General features: G+C 37.1%; 1 protein-coding gene and 1 non-coding gene across 6 annotated transcripts in view; both read left to right on the top strand.

Annotated features, from left to right (window-relative positions):
- The window catches only part of PARD3B (par-3 family cell polarity regulator beta), a 979,753-nt gene that overhangs the window by 767,455 nt on the left and 192,230 nt on the right, over window positions 1–20,068 (top strand). For all 5 annotated transcript variants that reach the window (XM_077885333.1, XM_077885331.1, XM_077885334.1 and 2 more), the window contains one exon: window positions 15,242–15,352. In XM_077885333.1, coding sequence (XP_077741459.1) covers window positions 15,242–15,352 — 111 coding nt within the window. The remainder of the gene's footprint in view (window positions 1–15,241; window positions 15,353–20,068) is intronic.
- On the top strand, window positions 3,821–3,927 carry LOC144306289 (U6 spliceosomal RNA). The gene has a single exon (XR_013373361.1). It is a non-coding gene; the product is annotated as a U6 spliceosomal RNA (small nuclear RNA).

The raw sequence follows: 20,068 nt of genomic DNA, 5'->3' as shown, positions 1-20,068 counted from the left end.
ATGTGAAGCTCAGGCTTACCAAATTCCTTACCAAATTGTACATTTTTCTGGTTCTTTCTTACTAATGTACTCAAATACTACTTCTATAGAACAGAAGTAATGGTTGGATTTATTGTTCTTTTATCTAAACTGATTCTTCCATCACTGGATTGCCTGTATGGGTCCTAGAGAGTGTTAAAGTTGGTATAAAATGAATGACAACAGCTTAGTCACACTTGAAATAATATATTGGCTTAGGTTTCCAAATAACCTTCCCAAATGAAAAACACAAATACTGTGGGTTTCTACAGAATCAAATATGACTGTAATGTTTATAAAAAGGATTAGTTATTGGAAGTCGCTTCAATATTAGGTGGCAAAGTTTAGAAATACCAAAGCTGGGGAGACCAGAAGCATTAAATCCAAAGCCAAATACAGGTTGCAGATGCGCTGGGTGATCATTGCCAACCCACCCATTGTCCTCTGAGCGATGCTGCTGGTGCACCCTACACCAGCCATCCAGAGCCATTCAGAAACAGCCTGCCAGTACACTGTGGCAGATGATGAGATACCTCTCTCATCTGAATAAACACATAGCTGGACAAAAGTAAAATTTCCAATATCATTCCTTTTATATGATGTGACTCAAAATTGATCTATTGTTTAAAAGTAGCTCCAGCGATAAGAAAGCACCCTCAGGTTAATTTATTTGGTTGAAATCATCTACATTTTTTTAAAAGATATACTCACCAAAAACTCCATCTAGAGTGTTCTACTCAGAGGCTCACACCTGTGATTCATTTAATTATGTACTTTATATGGTGTGCATTTAATTACCTACACACAGATTTCCTAGCTTTGGTTTCTTTTATCATTCTGTCAGAACAATCACACCCATTTGAACTGTAGAATAGGACTAGGAATCTGTGGGGAATAAGTCATCTGTGGTATGAAGAAAGGAAAAATTAGCCATTGGTACAGGAAAGGGAGGAACAAGAAAATATACTTACATAGCAGAATAGTAGTTTCACAGTCTAGTGGACAAGCAAATAAGAGCCTGATGCTTTGGACAGACTATAAATCAATTTCTGATTTCTTTGGTCAAATTGTAAATCATCACTGTGCTATGCTACTATGCATTTCGAAGGGAAAGCATACTTTTATGATTGTATGTTACTAGTAATAGGTCTTTATGAATTACAAGTGATTAGAAAACCTCATCAGAAATCAAGTTATTGTTGATGATATTATTGTTGTTTAATCTTGGATATATTTTCTGTAGGGATGTTATATTGTTGGAGAATGAGATTATATCCATTTTTTAAAACTAGGGTAAAATCCTATGGGAAATCTAGTCCTATGAAAACAATTACTGTTTTTTTGCCTGGCCCCCTCTGAACAAAGGAAACCTCATTGATTGCTTGATGGCCCTTGAGTGACTGTCACTTTGGCCGAGCTCCTTCAATATAAAGTGCTCTGAGTTCTGGGGGGTACCTAGGATGTTCACCGTGCGGTTCAACGGATAAGCAGCAACTCTGTCTAACACGATAGATTATGCCTCATTTTGTAGTTGGTAACCTATCTTATGCATGGGCCCCAAGATTTAAAATTCAAGAAAAGCTAAGGAAAGGGACTTTTTAGACATTTAAAATATGAATGGAGACCCTGGCAGGCAGCACAGGTTTGAAAAATTGTGCAAGACTTGTGACTTTTGGGCCCTAGAAAAGTCAAAGTATTATGTAGAATTTCACTTGAGACATTCAGGATAGGTATATCTTTTCCCTCTCAGCCTATTCGTAGTTGAGAACCAATTCTGTTTTATGGCCTACTCTTCAGGGACGTATTGAATAAGAAGGGATATTAGTTAACTTTAAATCTAACATAAAAATATTGAAATCTGATCCCTTGTCTTACAAACTAAGTTAGGGCTCAGATTTTTTAAATTACCTCTTTTTCCAAAAGAACTCTTTTATGAAAGAGCACAGATGGAGGTATTATCATTTGGAATGCTGTTAAGGACAGGGTGAACTAATGACAAAGATGAGTAGTGTCAAAACTCTGGAGGGCCAAGCAACTGCCTCACGCCTATCTTTATTTGAAACCTAAGATTAAAGAGGCCATAATTTCTGAAACTCTGAAATTATAGGTCTAAGTATGAGATAGACATGTTGTTTTTAATAGATGACATCTTGCAGATTAATCACCCTTAATGACAGCTTTGGGTCTGAATTTCATTCTAGAACTTAGCCTGGTGTCTTTAAACAGGGTATTTGTACAACATGAAAGAACCAGTCATCATGGGATAGAATCCTAAGGTGACTCAGTGCCCCCTTGGCGCTGGGATAGCCAGGTGTTTATTACCTTTACTAGGTGAATAACTGTCTGTCCCCTGTTTGGTCTTGCTGTGGCAGTAGACATCCAGAGCTGTGGCTAGCTGATAGCTACCACACCTACATTAAGATAGTTTGGTGATTTCTGTGTTCATAGACATGGTGTATTCCAGTTTGGGAGCTTTATGGGAGGATAACATGTTTGTTATGAGGGACCATTGGGTCTCTCTTCTAGGATAGAGGCCATGAAGAAAAGAGACAATGATATATCCCTGAAATCCCTACTTTACCTTTAATTCAGCTCAGCAATACTTGTTGGACTTTTACTATGCCTCTGTCACTAAGAATGAATGGAGACCATATTTGACTAATTTATTTGGAACCCCAGCATGTACTAGATTTACAAAGTAGGTGCTCAGAAAGCATTTGTTGAATGAATGCATGTATGCTTAAATAAGGGAAACAAGTAAAGAGTCTTCCCTAACCCTTGAGGAGCAAACATGTAAGCAATGGTTAAAATAGTGCCCTACCCCAATAAAGTACTAATGTCAGCACAAGCCTTCTTCATCTCCAGACTCCTCTTTGAATCCACACTCCATTGCATCTCAGCTGAAGATACGTATGCTTACCCAAATTGATTTTGTTTAGTAAAAGTGGTATGCACATCAAAAAAACCCAACAAATATAAGTTCTAGTGAATTGAAACATCCTGGAAATTAACCTCCAGCAATTCTCCCTTATTCAGAATCGCTTTTTCTTCTACAGATAAAGAAGAAAAAGAAAAAAAAGCCCAAAGTTAAGAGAGCTTCTACCTTTTAAGAACAGTTTCAAACTTAGTATCATGTATTAAGAATCAATCTAATAACTCTTTTCTATTGTTTAAGGCTCTCTTACCAGTTCTATCGTGCATTAATTATTTTGCTTCTTTTGTATTTGCACAATAAATGCTTGACAAAAAAAGCCACATAATGTAAGATTTTTATGGCACAATGGAAAAGTTTCCCACCCCCAGGAAAAATAATTCTATGATGTTCTCATTGTCTCTTCAGCGAAGATTTTGTATATTAAAAAGAAGAAGAACATGAAATGAAAAAAAGAATAAAGCCCTAGTTATACTTTATGTGACATGCAGAAGGTTTAGAATATATAGAACATAAAAGAATATTACATGAGCTACAGAGGGATAAAGCTGTGTGTTCTTAATTTTAAATTTCAGATAAATATGATTTCAGCTTTGATCCTACATGGACTAATTCTTTTGTCACTCAACTAATTAATTCAGTATGCTAGAGAAAAGATGCTAATTTGAGCATCAAAGAAGTGATATTTTTTGTTGTTGTTGTTTAATCAGAGTTATAAAGATAAGTTTTCTCCCATTAGACTGGCTCTGGAACGCAATCATTTTATTCCTGTTTAGTGCAGATGAATTCCAGAGAAAACATTCCCTGTTACTCTTAACTTCTGAAGATGGAGCAGTAACATCCAGATTCCCTTTAAAATAGTCCTTTGTCATGCTCGCTTCGGCAGCACATATACTAAAATTGGAACGATACAGAGAAGATTAGCATTGCCCCTGCGCAAGGATGACACGCAAATTCGTGGAGTGTTCCATATTTTTGAAAAAAAAAATAGTCCTTTGTCTAGTCACTGTACCCAAAAAAAAAAAAAGCCATTTCTAAACATTGTCCTTTCGTTCTTTACACATAATAAGTTAGGCACTAAAGGACTGTATACAAAGTACATGTAAGTTAATCTGTGCTATTGGAATATAAGTTGTATTTGACATTCTATTTAGAGACTATAGATGAGGTCTCCAGTTTCCATAGAACTGGATTTAATTTCATTGACATGAATCAGTTTTTCCCTTCCCAGGCAGTTTGCTAAAATGACCTCACTTGTCAGTGAATGAATCTCAGAGCTGTTTCCTATGGAGGGACATTTCCTTCTGCAGGATGAATCTGTGGTCATTATAGAGTGAGCCCTGGCAGATTGAGCATGGGAAGGCCATGGGTGTTAGGAAACTTCCCACAGTTGGTAGAGAAAAAGTTTACACATGTGGTGTGATTTGGTCTCAGAACACACCTTTCCTTAGGCCCAGGTTTCCGGGACAAAGGAGGTCGAGAAAAGGGAAGACACAGATGCAGGGAGCACACAGATGAGAAGTCTAGATTCCAGCCATGTGCTGTTTGAGTCAGCATTAGGGTCTTACAGACAAGCCATCAGTTGTCTATGCACGCAAACTGCCTTCAGAGATGCTCAGAGATCCACTTAAAAGTAATAAAAATAAAAAGGAAGAAGCCACATATTCTGCTGCTTTGAAATAAGTAAACATTTAATAAAAAGAAAAGCCTTTCTAACTATTATGAAAACATAAAAATGCAAAAAGCTCTATTTCTTTAATGCTCCTGTTAAATATATTTCCCAGAAATCATAAGCATTTAGTCTGAGTCACTAAGGCTCTTGCCTACAATGTCTTAAAGCCAGTGAGAGCGTATGAAAGCAATTAATCAAAGTTCACTGTGCTCCTGAAGAGTATTTCTTCTTCTGGAAAGCAGAAGGATAGAATAACTTAAAACCCAGTGTGGTCGTGACAGTTAATAAGCTTTTTATAGTCCCTGTGTGGATCTGAAAATCATACCTTATTAGTATCTTTATCTTTCTTGCTCACTCATTCACGCTTATTTTCGTTTAATTTTAATTTCTGGCCTCTTTTTCATATTTCTTCTTCTTTCTCCTAACAGAGTGTTGCTTTAATAACCTCAGAGTAGAGTTTTCATTTGCTACAAAAATGCTCAGCAAAAGTGAACTGTCCAGTGGCTCCCAAATCCTTTAACTGATTCTTGCAAGTCAGTCTTCCAGATGTTGTTTTTACTTGTTTGTTTGTTTGTTTGTTTTTTGGAAGACGGGTTATTAGTGGTATACATTTTGCTTTACTTTGCTTTCTGGACCCGTTAGAATTATTTATAATATATTCAGTACTTCCAAATCTATTGTGTTTCCTAGCTCCTCAGACTGGGAAAGCAAATTAGCTCAAGGATTCCCAGCAGCTGAATTCAGAGCCAGAGAGCTGCTTAAGTCTCTACCCAGCAGATGTTTTATCCACTTAGGCAGAAATCTTAGAATGTTATAGGACCTCCCTGCTTTTCAATCCTAAAAACAAATATCAACACATTTGAGATCTGAAGGTTCCCTGCTTTGGAATGAAGAGTCTCCATGACCACCAATTTAGGAATCTCATCCTGGGAATGAGCAACAACCCGAAGGCAAGTAGCTGTTTAAGGATAGGTGGGAATGTTAGCCTCAAAGGAAGTAGTAAAGATATCAGTGGGATTAAACGTGTTTGTTGTTTTCATATGGCTTGTCTTCATCTTGGAAACATATAAACATACCCCAAATAAGTATCTAAATAAGATACCAGAAAGTAAAATTTTACTTAGAAATCATAAGAAAAGCCTCAACTGCTTGACCCAGTTAGTTAACAAGAAAGATTTTTAATACTGAGTTTTTCTTCAGTTACTAAACCATCAACTCACTCAGCTTCCCCTTGTGAACACATCCTATAAAGCAAATCTCTATTTCCCTCTGCATGCCATGGAGTGGGCTTATAGAGTTTAAATTACAACCCTTCTGTTATGGAAAGTATACTGAGTTTTTAGCACTCCCCCTCCCTCCTGAAAAATCACAGGCATTAGCCTGGTAATCAAATATACTGTAGAATGCTAAAAATAAAAGTAGAATATTTTTTTCTAATCCACATTAACAACAAACACAAATCTGTTCATTATTCTCTCAATAATATTAACATAAAAATAAGCAATGCCCTTAGGTACCCAAAAAGGGGGTGGGGGGACTCTCTAATTGGTCAATTTTCATTGAATTTTTATCAGATTCATTAACTCTCAAGTACAATGGAAACCATCTCAGGTAAACAAGTAAAGACCTTTGTGACATACATTTTAGAGAGAAGCAATAGCCAAAGTGCACAAAACCATATGAGATTCAATACATGGAAGTAAATTTCATCAGCATATGCATATGCTAATTTAGAGCCCAACTTAGAATGCATCAGACACCAGAAACCTTTTATGGGTGAGTTTCAAAGTAAACTATGGAAATATAGTCAAAGGTCTGTGGCATTCTCTGCCCCCATATTTTGCTTGAGCTATTTCAAAGTGTATAATTTACAAAATGACAAGATAGTATCCTAGCTTATAAGTCAGCTGGTTACAGGGAGAATGAACCATTATCAGAGTCCAGAGCATATTTTGACTATGAAGTTGGTGCATTTTCTTTTTTTGTTGTTTTTTTGTTGTTGTTCTTTTTGAAGTTGGTGCATGTTCATGTCTGACACCATTTGGTAGATATTCTGAGTGTAATAATAATTACTGGATTTTGTAGCCTTTCCCAAATGCATCACTGACACCCACAGATATTTCTGGATTGCAGAAGGAAGAAATACATTCTGTGTCACACTTGCAGCTCTCCTTGGTTCAGAGCTCACCATTAATTTAAAATAAGAGTGTTTGAACTTTTTCCTTGCTGGATTTTTTAGTCCTCGTAAGCCTTCATTCATGATTGCTTTCATACAGTGTGTGCACTAAATGGAAGAAGAGCAGATACTAACAGCTGCATAAACTGCCCAGTAGGATCTAGGCAGAAAACCGTAGACAGGCAATACTTAGTAGAATGAAGAACTGAATTAAATGAGAGACTAGACATGAACAAAGGTAGAGATAGAGCTATACATGTTGTGAATTGGGATCATTTATCAAGGTGTGTGGGAATCTGGGACGGATTCGAAAGTCATCATTACCTAGAAAACTCAAGGAAAGAAATAGAAACAAAAGAAAAACAAACAGAATTTACTGAGAAATTAAGGGATAACTACAAAGAATTATATTAAAATCTCTATCATGTAGAAAACAATAAGATGCTGGAAGCTTGTTTGTTTAGTTAAATGGATTGAGGAGTTAGATATTTACCTAACAATTGATGGTGCTAATGGTTACATTCCATGTGAATAATCCATGTGATGTGTCATGGGAGCTCAGTAAATGAATGAATGATTGAATGAATGAATGGATGGATGGATGGATGGATAAATGAACCATTATTAAATTCTACTTCCCCACGTGGCCTTTTAGGGCCTCCCTACCTAGGCAAAATTGCAACATAAGAGGTCTGATTTGGGTATTTTTCTATAACCCTTTCTGAGATTCTTTTTTTTTTTTTTTTTTTCCTGAGATTCGTTTCTGCCTTGTATAGTCTATTTATTTTGATTTCTCAGTTTGTACTAAGAAGTCTCATTTTAAGGATAGAAACCATTTCTCTTGTTGCATCATACTAATAAACTAATTACCTGGGAGCTCCTCCACTGTCTATCCATCAATTCTATAAGTGAACTAGTTACTTCTTCTAGAAGCTGCTTTACTTAAGTCTCCTCCTATCTAAGGCCAGTCTCTGGAGGTTCTCTATATATCCCTGTCTTCTTCTCTTGTCTCTCTGGAGGTTCTCTATTATCCCTCTCCTCTTCTCTTGTCAAGAACTTTGTTCTCCTAATGAGTGTTCACAGCATTCTTCACAAGAGCCAAAAGATGAACACAGCCCAAAAGTCCATCAACAGATGAATGGGTAAACAAATATGGTATGTATGTACCAGGGAATGTTATTCAGCCTTAAAAAAAAGGAAATCCTGATGCATGCTGTAGCACGGATGAACCCTGAAGACATGGTGCTAAGTGAAATGAGCCAAACACCAAAGAACAAATATTGTATGATTCCATTTATATGAAGTAACTAGAATAGTCAAATTCATAGAGACAGAAAGTAGAATAGTGGTTGCCAGGGACTGGGAGAGGGAGAAATGGGGAGCTGCTCTTTAGTGGGTACCTGGAGACAAGTGATGGTTGCACAACATTGTGACTGTACTTAATGCCACTGACTATACTTAATGCCACTGAACTGTCTATTTAATAATGATTAAAATGGTATACCTTGTTATGAATATTTTCACACACTAAAAAAAACAAAATAGCTGTTTTCTCCTCTCTCTTCCATTTCCAACCTCTTACACTCTGACATTTCTTCCTATCACCAAACAAAAGTCCTCTAGTATCAGCCAAATTGAAAATCTCCTTTTTCAACATTCCGACCCAACCTTCAGCAATCACCCTTCCAGCCAAAGTCTTTGAAGCAGTTGGACACACACAGATACACATTTTCACACTTACCTACCATTCACTCTTGAGATCACCGTCACCTGGCCTCTGCTCATGCCACTCCCGTGAACCATGCCCACATAATGAATGGCTCTAAAGTGCCAAATCCAGTGAACTCTGGAGTCCTGACCTCAGTGAACTTCTCAAGGGCATTTTCCTCTAGTGTTCCTGGCACCTTTACAGCGCCCTTCTTGTGGGTCTCTTATACTGCACTCTCCTAATTTTCTTCATCTCTCGAGCTGTTCTTTTTCTGTCACTTATATACATGGCCTCCCCATCTCTCTCTCTGGCCTTCAAATATTACAGTTCCTTAGGACTCTGTCCTCATCCCTAGTCCATGTTTTTGAATTTCCCAAAGATATACTAAAATAACCATGTTGAAAAGTCAACTTTCAGTCCCTTGTCCCTGACCCACCATTTTCAAACCGCTGTCTTCACTTCTCCAGTCTAGGCCATCTTTGTCTTTCACCCACACTCCTGTGGCACTCACCGACTGGCTTTACTGTCTTTTTTTTTTTTTTAAGATTTTATTTTTTTATTCATAGAGACACACAGAGAGAGAGAGAGAGAGACAGACACAGGCAGAGGGAGAAGAAGGCGCATTCAGGGAGCCTGACGCATGACTCGATCCTGAGTCTCCAGGATCAAACCCTGGGCTGCAGGCTGTGCTAAACCACCGCACCACCAGGGCTGCCCTGGCTTTACTGTCTTAATTTGTTGCTTTTTACTTAAGCAACCAGGATGATCTTTTAAAATGTGTATCACAGGGGTGCCTAGATGGCTCAGTGGTTGAGGGTCTGCCTTTGGCTTGGGGCCTGATCCTGGGGTCCCACATTGGGCTCCCCCCAGGAGCCTACTTCTCTCTCTGCCTATGTCTCTGTCTCTGTCTCTGTGTCTCTCATGAATAAATAAATAAAATCTTTTTTAAAATGTGCATCACATTGTATCACTTCTGCTTAGAATGACTTGCTTATGCCCGTTTCTCCTCTATTGACTCTAAATTTACCATTCCTTATCTAGTTTCTCTGTCCCTTGATTTACTAAAATAGGACCTTATGCCACTGTTAGGCTCAACTCCAGATCTCTCTTACACTTGCACTATGGGTTCCTTGCCCTGCTTTCCATCCTAATCCTGTGTGTTCTTCTGGTCTCCTTATCAAACTACTCTGGCCTTCTTTTACCACTTGGAATGTGCCAGATCTTCCCTATGTCATGAAGTGCTGTGTATGCTTATCTTCCTCCCATAAGGCTTATCTCCCATCTCTCCTTGTCTGGAGGCTCTTACCTATGCAGTCTCAGTGTAAATGTCATTTCCTCACTGAAGACTTCCCCAACCAATCAATCTCCTATTATAGTCTCCTAAACCCTTCATAGCATTTTTTTTTTACAATTTATAATCGCATATTTGTATTTGTTTGATGCCCACCTCCTCCATTAGAATATAAATTCCATAGGGGTATTGTCTGGATTTGCATCCCAACTCTACATCCATATATACTAAGGTGCTTATGACAATGACCACCACAGAATAGATGCCTAATAAATATTTTTTAAACAAATGCATGAATGGAAGAAGAAAGGGGAACAGAAAGAAAACTAGTTTTCCATAAAGCTGTTTCATGTAGCCTTTCTGTAGAAATGAACAGGGACAGGTGTTTTAAGCAAACTTATAATTCATGAAAATCTAAATTTACATAAAGGGTATGTTGAAAGGTGATTTTTCCACTTTACAAAAAGATCCATCATAAGAGTCTTTAAACAGTCTTCCCAGGTACATGGAAAGCAAGATTTTATTGATTCAAACCATATGTTTGCACTGAATTCTTTAGGAAAATATCTTTTATATAAAGCAAGGTTGACCTACAAGCAATTTCCTTAAGGCACCTAGCCCAGAATGGCCAACTCTCAAATTTCCTAGGTAATAGATAATGGGAGGCCTGGAATGCAGGGGATATTTGAAACCATAGAATGCAAAGCAATAATTTCAGCCGTTTAGAGTTCTTGTGACTTTTCTCACAAAAATAACTAACTAATGGAGAGATGAATTAATGTTCTTGAACCTCCCCAACTCTTCTTTCTGTATGTCCATGAAAGTAAAAAAGGCTGGGAAGTGACCCCCAGATAGGCTGACATAAGACGGGACACCAGGCTTATATAATTCACCAAACTGATGCTTTTTTCCCAACTCCCCACACCCTCCCACCACCGCTACTGATAATTAAGTTGTCTGATTGCAAAACTGGAAAAAAGAATTTGGTGTGTTAATAAATAAAAGCAATTAACTTCTCTGGGTCTCAATGTCCTCGTCTTAACAATGTGGGAGTCCTTTTGAAGATTATTGTTTTATAATTCTGTTCTTGAACCTACCCAAACTTTACAAAATAAGATAATTTATGACTGTTCTCTGTCTAATGAAATAAATTTCACAGCTATTTCTGCCTTCTTCTTGGAAACTTTAATAAATGATCATGGAGTTTAAATCAAAACATTTATATTATTTGTAGAATTGGTTGGTTTGACTATTGATGGTTCTTGCTAAGAAGAAAATGCTTTGCAGAATTTACTTACAACTACCTTTATCAGACTTTTTCCACTATGATAAAAACACAGTAAGCTGTTTTTGAGCTGCAGTACAAGTGAGTTATTTTAGCAACAGGAAGAAAAAACAATTCACTGGTTGTGGTAATAAAGATCAGGGTAGACTCAGGAATAGGTTAGTTTTCCCTTCAAAAACAAGACTTCTTTCATCTCAGATAATCCAAACCTTCAAATTTAGAAGAAATATTTGGGACATAGAAGAAAAACATGCTTAATGTCTATGGAATTTTGGGCAATATTTTTGCCCTCATCAACTTCTTGAAGCATTATTCTATCCTCACTCCTCACAATTTTGATTTTTTTGGCCCAGTTTTACTGTATTTGATGACATTTTGAGGGAAAGCTATTTCTCTAAGTGATGTACAAAGATATTAACTTCTCACATAAAGAAATTTAGACTCTTCTACATGGGTCTGAAAAGCTAAAGAATGTACACATGAAAAAACACATTATTTATATATCTCCTGCTTTGTAAGTTAAGGAGAGATCTTAAATATGTCAACAAATCTGAGTTATATTAGGAAGTTAGTGATCTTATATCTTGTCTGTATTTTTTCTTTTCCTTAGTCTATAAATGACACTAGGTCATTTCTTCAGTGGGAAAGAAGAATTGATTAAGAAATAGAAGGGGGACCAGGAAAAAAAGGTCTGGGGGGTGATAGAGTGAAAATTCATAGTTGATCCACCAGAATCCCCAAACAAGACTGGATACAGCAAGAATTACAGTGGAAGCAAAGGCAGATGGCGAGATGGCAATGGGGAAAGAGAAAGTTCATGAGCAAGAATTTACTAATTGAAATTATAAGTTGAAAAATTTATAGAAGAGTCAAGACCAGGAGAGGCATCTGAGGAAAGCAGGGTGCTTTGAGCTCTAATAACAACAGAAATATGGGTATTAGCAATGAGAACTTCCATGCGTGATACCCACTGCTGCCACTTGATTGACAGCCTCTACTTTGGACTGAAACACAATCCTAAAAGACAAAATATTTACCAATTTTTACAAAATTCTGAAGAAGATGGGAGTTTCAGGTTTATGAGTCAGGTCTTCATGTGAGGATATTCTGACTCACTGTGTATGTTGGGAAGTTGGGGACAGAGATGGGGATCAGAGACAGGCAGTCAGCATGAGCATGTGTAGGGTCCTCAGTTTGGATGGATGGACAGACACATAGATAAATGGATACACAGATAATTACATAGGTAGAGTGAGCAAGCTATGTATGTATACATACATTTATATATACAGAAGTAACATTTACAGCTATTTAATAAGAAAGGAAAATGGCATTTCCTGTAGTTTGACAAGAATCTTTAACGTAACTAAAGAATATGGATAATTTAATGATTTTTTCCTCATTATTAGGAGACATAAGTTACTTTCATTATGTGTTGATACCAAGACCATAGGAGATTACTTCTAAGGAAAATATCTGTTGGGGAAAATGCCTGTTATTTAAGAATGTGTCCTAGTATTAACCATAGCTTTATTATTGTTTCAAATGTGCACTTTTATTTTCCTAACACTGCTAAGGAAATGCAATGCTCTTTTAAAGCATCATAATTGCAAAGAATCCTAGAGCATTGTTGGTCCGAAAGCAAACTGGTACAGCCAATATGGAAAACAGCATGGAGGTTCCTCAAAAAAATTAAAAGTGGAACTACATCCAGATGGCCAACAGACACATGAAAAGATGCTCAACATCACTGACCGTCAGAGAACTACAAATCAAAACCACAATGAGGTATAACCTCATACCTGTCAAAATGGCTAAAATCAACAATACAATAAATAATAGGTGTTAGTGAGGATGTAGAGAGAAAGGAACTCTGTGCACTATTGAGAATGCATATTGGTGCAGCCATTGTAGAAAACAGGATAGAGTTTTCTCATAAAGTTAAAAATAGAACTACCCTACAATCCAGCAATTGCACTACTAGGTATTTACCCAAAAAACACAAAAATACTAATTCAAAGAGATACATGCACCCTGATATTTTTAGCAGCATTATCTACAATAGCCAAATTATGGAAACAAGCCCAAGTGTCCATTGACTGATGAATGGATAAAGAAGATGTGGTATATGGAATATTACTCAGCCATTAAAAAAGAATGAAATCTTGCCATTTGCAATGATGTGGATAGAACTAGAGGGTATTATGCTAAGCAAAATACAACACTCAGAGACAGACAAATACCATGTGATTTCACTCGTGGAATTTAAGAAAGAAAAAGAGAAAAGAAAGGAAGGCAAACTAAGAAACAGACTTAACTATAGAGAACAAAATGATGGTTAACACAGGGGTGGGAGGGGAGAAGGGTGGGGGATGGGTGAAATATGTGTTGGGGATTAAGGAGAGCACTTGCTGTGATGAGTACTGGCTGTTGTATGGAAGTGTTGAATCACTGTATGCTATACCTGAAACTAATATTCTACTATATGTTAACTAACTGGAATTTAAATAAAAACTATTAAAAAATGGAACTAACTTATGATCCAGCAATTCTACTTCTGGATATATATCCAAAGGCATTGAGTTCAGGATCCCCCAGAGATATCTCTACTCCCATGTTCATTAGAGCATTATTTATGATAGCCAAGATAGGAAACATTCTAATTGCCTATCAATAGATGAATGGATTAAGAAGATGCAGTGTGTGTGTGCGTGTGTGTGTGTAAACACATGCACAGATAACATGTATATATGCATATACATACACACATAGATGCATATATATGTATATACATATATGTACACTGTATATGTGCACATATATGTATGTATGTATATATATGTGTGTGTGTGTATATATATATATACATATACACTGTGCAGGCTGAAAAAGACAAATTCAGAGAAATAGTAGAGCAGTGGTTACCAGGCATTGGGGAGAGGGGGAAATGGGGAGATTTGGGTCAAAAGGCAAAAACTTCCAGTTATAAAACGAATAAGTTTCAGATCCAATGTACAGCATGGTGATTGTAGCTAATAAAAATCTATTCTATATTTGAGTGTTACTGAGATTAGATCTTAAATGCTCTCACTACAAAAAAACAATAGTGACTATGTGATGGGATGAAAGTGGTAGCTAATACTGTGGTAGGAATCATTTTGCAACTTAGAAATGTATCAAATCAACAGTGGTACACATTAAATTTACACAATGGGGATCCCTGGGTGGCGCAGCGGTTTGGCACCTGCCTTTGGCCCAGGGCGTGATCCTGGAGACCCAGGATCGAATCCCACATCAGGCTCGCGGTGTATGGAGCCTGCTTCTCCCTCTGCCTGTGTCTCTGCCTCTCTCTCTCTCTCTGTGACTATCATAAATAAATAAAAATTAAAAAAATAATAATAAAATAAATTTACACAATGTTGCATGTCCATCATACCTCAATAAAGCTGGAGGAAAAAAAAAAAACCAATGTATTATAATTGCCACTGTTCCCAGTTAGCTACAAATATCGCAGGCATGAGGAGTTCTGAGAGCATACTGACCCTAGGCTGATTTAGGATGATGGGGCTACCTGAGAGAGTATATGTTGTGTGAAGGAGACAGGGCTCTGAAGGAGACACCGCAAATTCTAATCCCAGCCCTTCCCTGAATTGGTTTGGGTAAGCAAGGACAAAAGCCTCATGTGTAAAGTGAGAGTAGTAAACTAAGTGTTTGATGAAGTCCCTTGAAGCACCATCATTATCTAGTCTCATGAGTTTAACTTTAAATGTCAATGCCACTTGCAGCTCTGGAGGCCTATTTAGGAGTTCAGTCAGTTTTTAGTCATATATTAATGATAACCTTTCAGTTCTTTCATTTCTAGTGAATTAATGGTTTGAGATTTTTACTCTTTAACCACATGACTTTGTGCATGCTGCACATTCAGTATCTCAGTGGAAAGATGGAAGGTTAGAAGAAAGAGAGGAAAAGGAGGGGAATTTAGTGACTATTTTTTTTCCTCTTTCAATATCTTATTTTACTTCCATTTTACGCAAAATGATTTTGTACTACTTAGAATAAAGAATTATGGTTTGATGGTTCATCTTATAAATATTTTAAATTTACCACCAAAAGAACATGGTTATTGTTAACAATCATCTTCCCTTTCATATTCTTCTAGATTTGGAAAGAAGAAAGATGACAGGGGTGGCAAGGCTGAGCAGAAGGGTACTCTGAAGCATGGCGGCCTGAGGGAAGAAGAGCTGGAAAAAATGAAAGAAGAACGTGAAAGGTGAGCAGAAATGCTGAGCTACTGATTTTGTTTGGGCCTATGACCTGTGTTTGTTTGGGTTATTGCATCAATCAACTGGAGAAATTTTATTTTAAGAAGCATAAAGTTTGACCAATATACAAGGAAAAGTACCTGATATAAATGGAACCTCCCTGTCTGAGGAATTTTTATTATATTTGGAGAAGAAATTAACTTTATGCTTTTATTATATTGGTATTTATAATTCCAAAATATGCTACCCCAGTTTTGACGATATCAGTGTATATTTTCCCTATGGTTTAAACAATAAGTTTCTTTTTTTTTTTTTTTTAATGAAAAGGTCATTTTGATGTTGATGTTTAGAACTATCAAATTTCCATAGTCTGTTCCTAATTTCTGTCAAGCTGTTGTATGCCTTCTTAATTTTATTCTGCTAAATCCATTTGGGTGGTGTAATTTGAGAAGTGCATGTCCTTCATTTTTAAAAAGCCAGTGTCTTTTATTAGGCTATCAGCAAGTTGCAAAGTATGTCGCCCATCTGTTAAAGGGCCGGTTTCGTTTACTGAAATAATGACAGTTTGCAAGGGCTGAATTCTCCTGTTTGAGGAGCTTAATGTTCCATTTGGACAAGAGGCCCTTCACTTATCTTTGAGGTGAACTCTGGCACTTACCCCAAGTCGATGTGTAAATGTCTGATTTTGAAACATGTCATTGAATATTCATATTTCTCCTGAAAAATTCTTCACCTTCACAACCAAATGGATCTTGGAGAGAGACTGAGATTATGACAAAACTAGCATATAATTTTAAGTACTTGATTCTGATTTTATCATGCACAAAGTCAGATTTGTCCAACTTGCCACTTGCTTATTAGTAACAATAGCCCTTGCAGTTTTTAAAGAGTCCATTCTTGTCCTTATTTTAATACTCCAGTAATACATACTAAGAAAATCCTACTCATTCATCCTGTTTTCTAGCACAGAGCAAGTTGAATAGCTACTGTTAACGTCTGACTGCTGTCTTGTAGTCTGTTCCCATTGAGAGGGCTGACTTGATCAATAGCAAGGAGAGAAACCCTACTTAGTCCTTTCTCATTTTAAAGACGTTGATCAGCTCTTGTTTCCAGGATCAGTGGAGCAGTTAAAAGGAAATCAAGTGTGTTACATTGTTGTTGACTATTATTCACCTGACAGAGCTGCCCCCCAAAACAGGGAAGATGAATTCTCCACTGTAGCCCACGATTCACTTATCCTGTAAAGTAAAATGTAATTCAGGCTGAGATTTTAATGCATCTATCAGCAAAGACATCTAGGTGTTGAGTCCACATCATAGATCTTTGCTGCTCCCCTAACTTCACTTACCCAGGCACCACATCCTTGCCTCATCTTCAGGAAACTGAGCTGTTTGACAGAAAGCAGACTGTATATTTTTTGTAGCTCAATACTTGCTTAGGGTTGGGAGGGTTTACTCTTAGTAGCTAGGGAACTGTGTGCCAGCTAGAAAATTGATAACCCATAAAATAAGGTGGGTTGTCTTTAAGCAAGAGTTCATTTCCTTTCTGGGGTTGCCTTAAGGAAGCAGGTGCCTGAGGGAGTTTTGTTCTTAAAAGCAAGGTTGTAAATTTACCTCAGCTGGTTATATAGGCTTCAGGTCCAATTTTCTTAAAATATGTCTGGTCAAAATATTGAAAGAACTGTGCTGTTAGCCTCCACTTAGGCCACTTCCCACACATGAACACGTAAAACACATCTGATATGGGTTTCTTAGAGACAAAGTTATCTCAATCATATGAGAGGGGAAGAAGTTGGAGGAGTTGATTTATGGTTAGGTCCTACAGAATTAATGACCAAGAGCATTTCAGCAGCTCAGGAGCAGAGGACCACAGCGGGTGGAGGTGGAGGCTCAACACTTGGCATTCCTCCCAACCCAAGAGTCCCATTTCTTGGCTCGCCATCATCTGTAGAAAACCAACTCACACCCCTTAGAGAAAGTGAGAGTATTACTCGTTGTGACATGGCCATGGAAATAAATAGAATAAAATAAGAAACAGTGTATAAAAGTTCACGAAGTTGTCTTTTTTTCTAATACCTTTAGAATTTGTTACTTTAAGGTGATTCAAACTGTCCTAATGCTTATTTGTTTCATTCTAGCTGTCACAGTTATAATAGTTTTCCATTAACATATCCCTTCTCCAAAGGATTTTTTTTTTAATTTTATTTATGAGAGAAAGGGAGAGAGAGCCAGCATGCAGGGCAGAGGGAAGGGGAGAAACAGACTCCCCGCTGAGCAGGGAGCCCCATGCGGGCCTCAATCCCAGGACCCTGGGATCAATGATCTGAGTCAAAGGCAGACACTTAACCAACTGAGCCACCCAGACACCCCAAAGGATTTGAAATAATTAAATAAAATATATATTGTATGGTGCTAGAGCCAACTTGTATCAGCGTGTGAGAAGAATTTTGGGAGCTGGTTGTTAAACCACTGGGTAGCTTAAAGTTGGTCATGGTGGGAGTAATTTACACCATAGAAATTGGCAAATGCAATAAATTGGGTTTGTGTTTTTAAAAAGCCAGTTAATCAATATACCACTTAGGGGTTATACCAACCCTAGTATATCACCAAGAAAAAATTATCCAAAATAACGTTAAATAAAAAAATATTCATCTAAATAAAGCCATATGACTTCTTCTAGCTGTGTTTCTCAAAGTATAGTCCATAGACGACCTGCATCAAAATGAATCACATGGAGAGCTTGTTAAAAATAAGATTCTTGAGTCTCACATCAGACTTGCAGAATCAGAATCTTGGGAGTTGGAGCCCAGGAATCTGTATTTAATCGGCAAGCCCAGTGTGATTCTTCAGCATTCTAAAGTCTGAGAACCACTGACTTGAAGGGACAGGATTTGATTGGAACATTAAACTATCCTTATCCTATGAAAAATCACATAAAGATTTTTTTTCCCTTAGAGAATTGAATAAGCCAGTCTAAAAATATTGTCATCTTTCTCATTTGCCCTCTCTGAAGCATCCTACCTTACTGGCCTTTTTTTTTTTTTTTTTTTACCACAAGAGAGAAACCCTTGCCAGTGCTCACTCATCTAAGAGAATTTGGAATGCTTACTCCTGGTATCATCCATACACACAAAACTTACAAAAACAATAAGTTCATTAAGAAAATTTTGGAGACATGGGATGCCTGGATGGCTCAGCGGTTGAGTGTGTCTGCCTTTGACTCAGGGTGTGATCCTGGAATCCGGGATCAAGTTCCACATCGGGCTCCCTGCATAAGCCTGCTTCTCCCTCTGCCTATGTCTCTGCTTCTCTCTCTCTCTGTCTCTCATGAATAAATAAATAAAATCATTAAAAAAATTTTTGGAGACATAAAGAAGTATAAAGGAGATTGATATGATCATGCATAATTCCATAAATAATTGTTAATACTTTATGATCTTTTTACTATATATATTTTTTGAAACTTGATAGCCATGCTGCATATATCTCCCTTTTTCCACACCATTAAATTGTGAGCATTTCCCCATGTCATAATATTTTGAAAATATGCATATTTGAGGATCAATATACCATAACTTACTTATCTTCTATTGTCAAACATTTAGTCTGTTTGAATTTTTCACTCTTCCAAATAAGACTTTGATGAGCATCCAGATACAAAAGTCCTTATAGATGACCTCTAAAATCGCATAGTTTCTGTTTGAAGGTTCAATTTCCTCATAACTATTTTGCCTAAGGATTAATTTAACCTCAACTCTAAATTTTAGGATTATATTATCCATCTTCATTCCTCCCATTATTTTTCTTATAATATGCACCACATCTCATTTTAATGTACCTTCATATTTAATTCCTGATCAGGAATTGGTTTTAGTGCTATATATGAATAACCTTAGCATATAGCCATAGCAATAAAAATTTAAAAAAAAAAAAATGTCCATAGGAGTTGGAGTGAAGTATAAGGTTAAATTGGAGGAATACAGAGTCTAGAACAGTGGTTCTCAGGAGGAGACAATTTTGCTCCCAAAGAAACATTTGGCTGTATCTGGAGACATTTTGATTGTCACAACTCCGAAGGAAGAATGGGCACGTGAAAGGAATTGCTACCTCAATGTGCTGGGTAGAGGCCAGGAATGCAACCAAACATTCTACAATGCACAAGACAGTCCTGTCCCTTAACAATGAGTTGTCTTACTCAAACAGTCAGTAGTGTGTAGGCTGAAAACCCCTGTTCTGACTCTGGACTTCACAGACATTAGAATTTCCTTGTCTCATGATATCTGTGGATAACACAGAGAAATGTACACCAAGTGACATAACCCTAAAATTATTAGATATTTGAGGAACTGTAGCCAAAGATTGCTAATGAATATTTCATCAATATAAACTTGCAAGAAAAAAAAGTTTTTCTTCAAAACTTATTTTTAACTCTGGCCTGCTGAGCATTGGCATCAATGCTGTTGATCAGATTGTGAATGCCAAGAAGCTGCAGGGGTTGATAATGTGTTGATGACAGAATCATCTGGAACAATGGACTGAATCAAACATAGAGAAACTTAATAGGAATAAATGTAAAGTCTTGATTTTAGGTCCAAAAATGAACGGTACAAACACAGGATGTGGAACGTTTGACTTAATACCAAATATATAAAAAAATCGCCTGATGGTTTTAGTTGAGGGTAAGTTTAGCATGAGTCAACATGAGGATGTGCCTGCCAAAAACTT

The sequence above is a fragment of the Canis aureus genome, chromosome 36, assembly GCF_053574225.1.
Source record: "Canis aureus isolate CA01 chromosome 36, VMU_Caureus_v.1.0, whole genome shotgun sequence".
In the NCBI taxonomy this organism is placed as follows: domain Eukaryota; kingdom Metazoa; phylum Chordata; class Mammalia; order Carnivora; family Canidae; genus Canis; species Canis aureus.
This window is presented reverse-complemented; position numbering and strand designations above follow the sequence as displayed.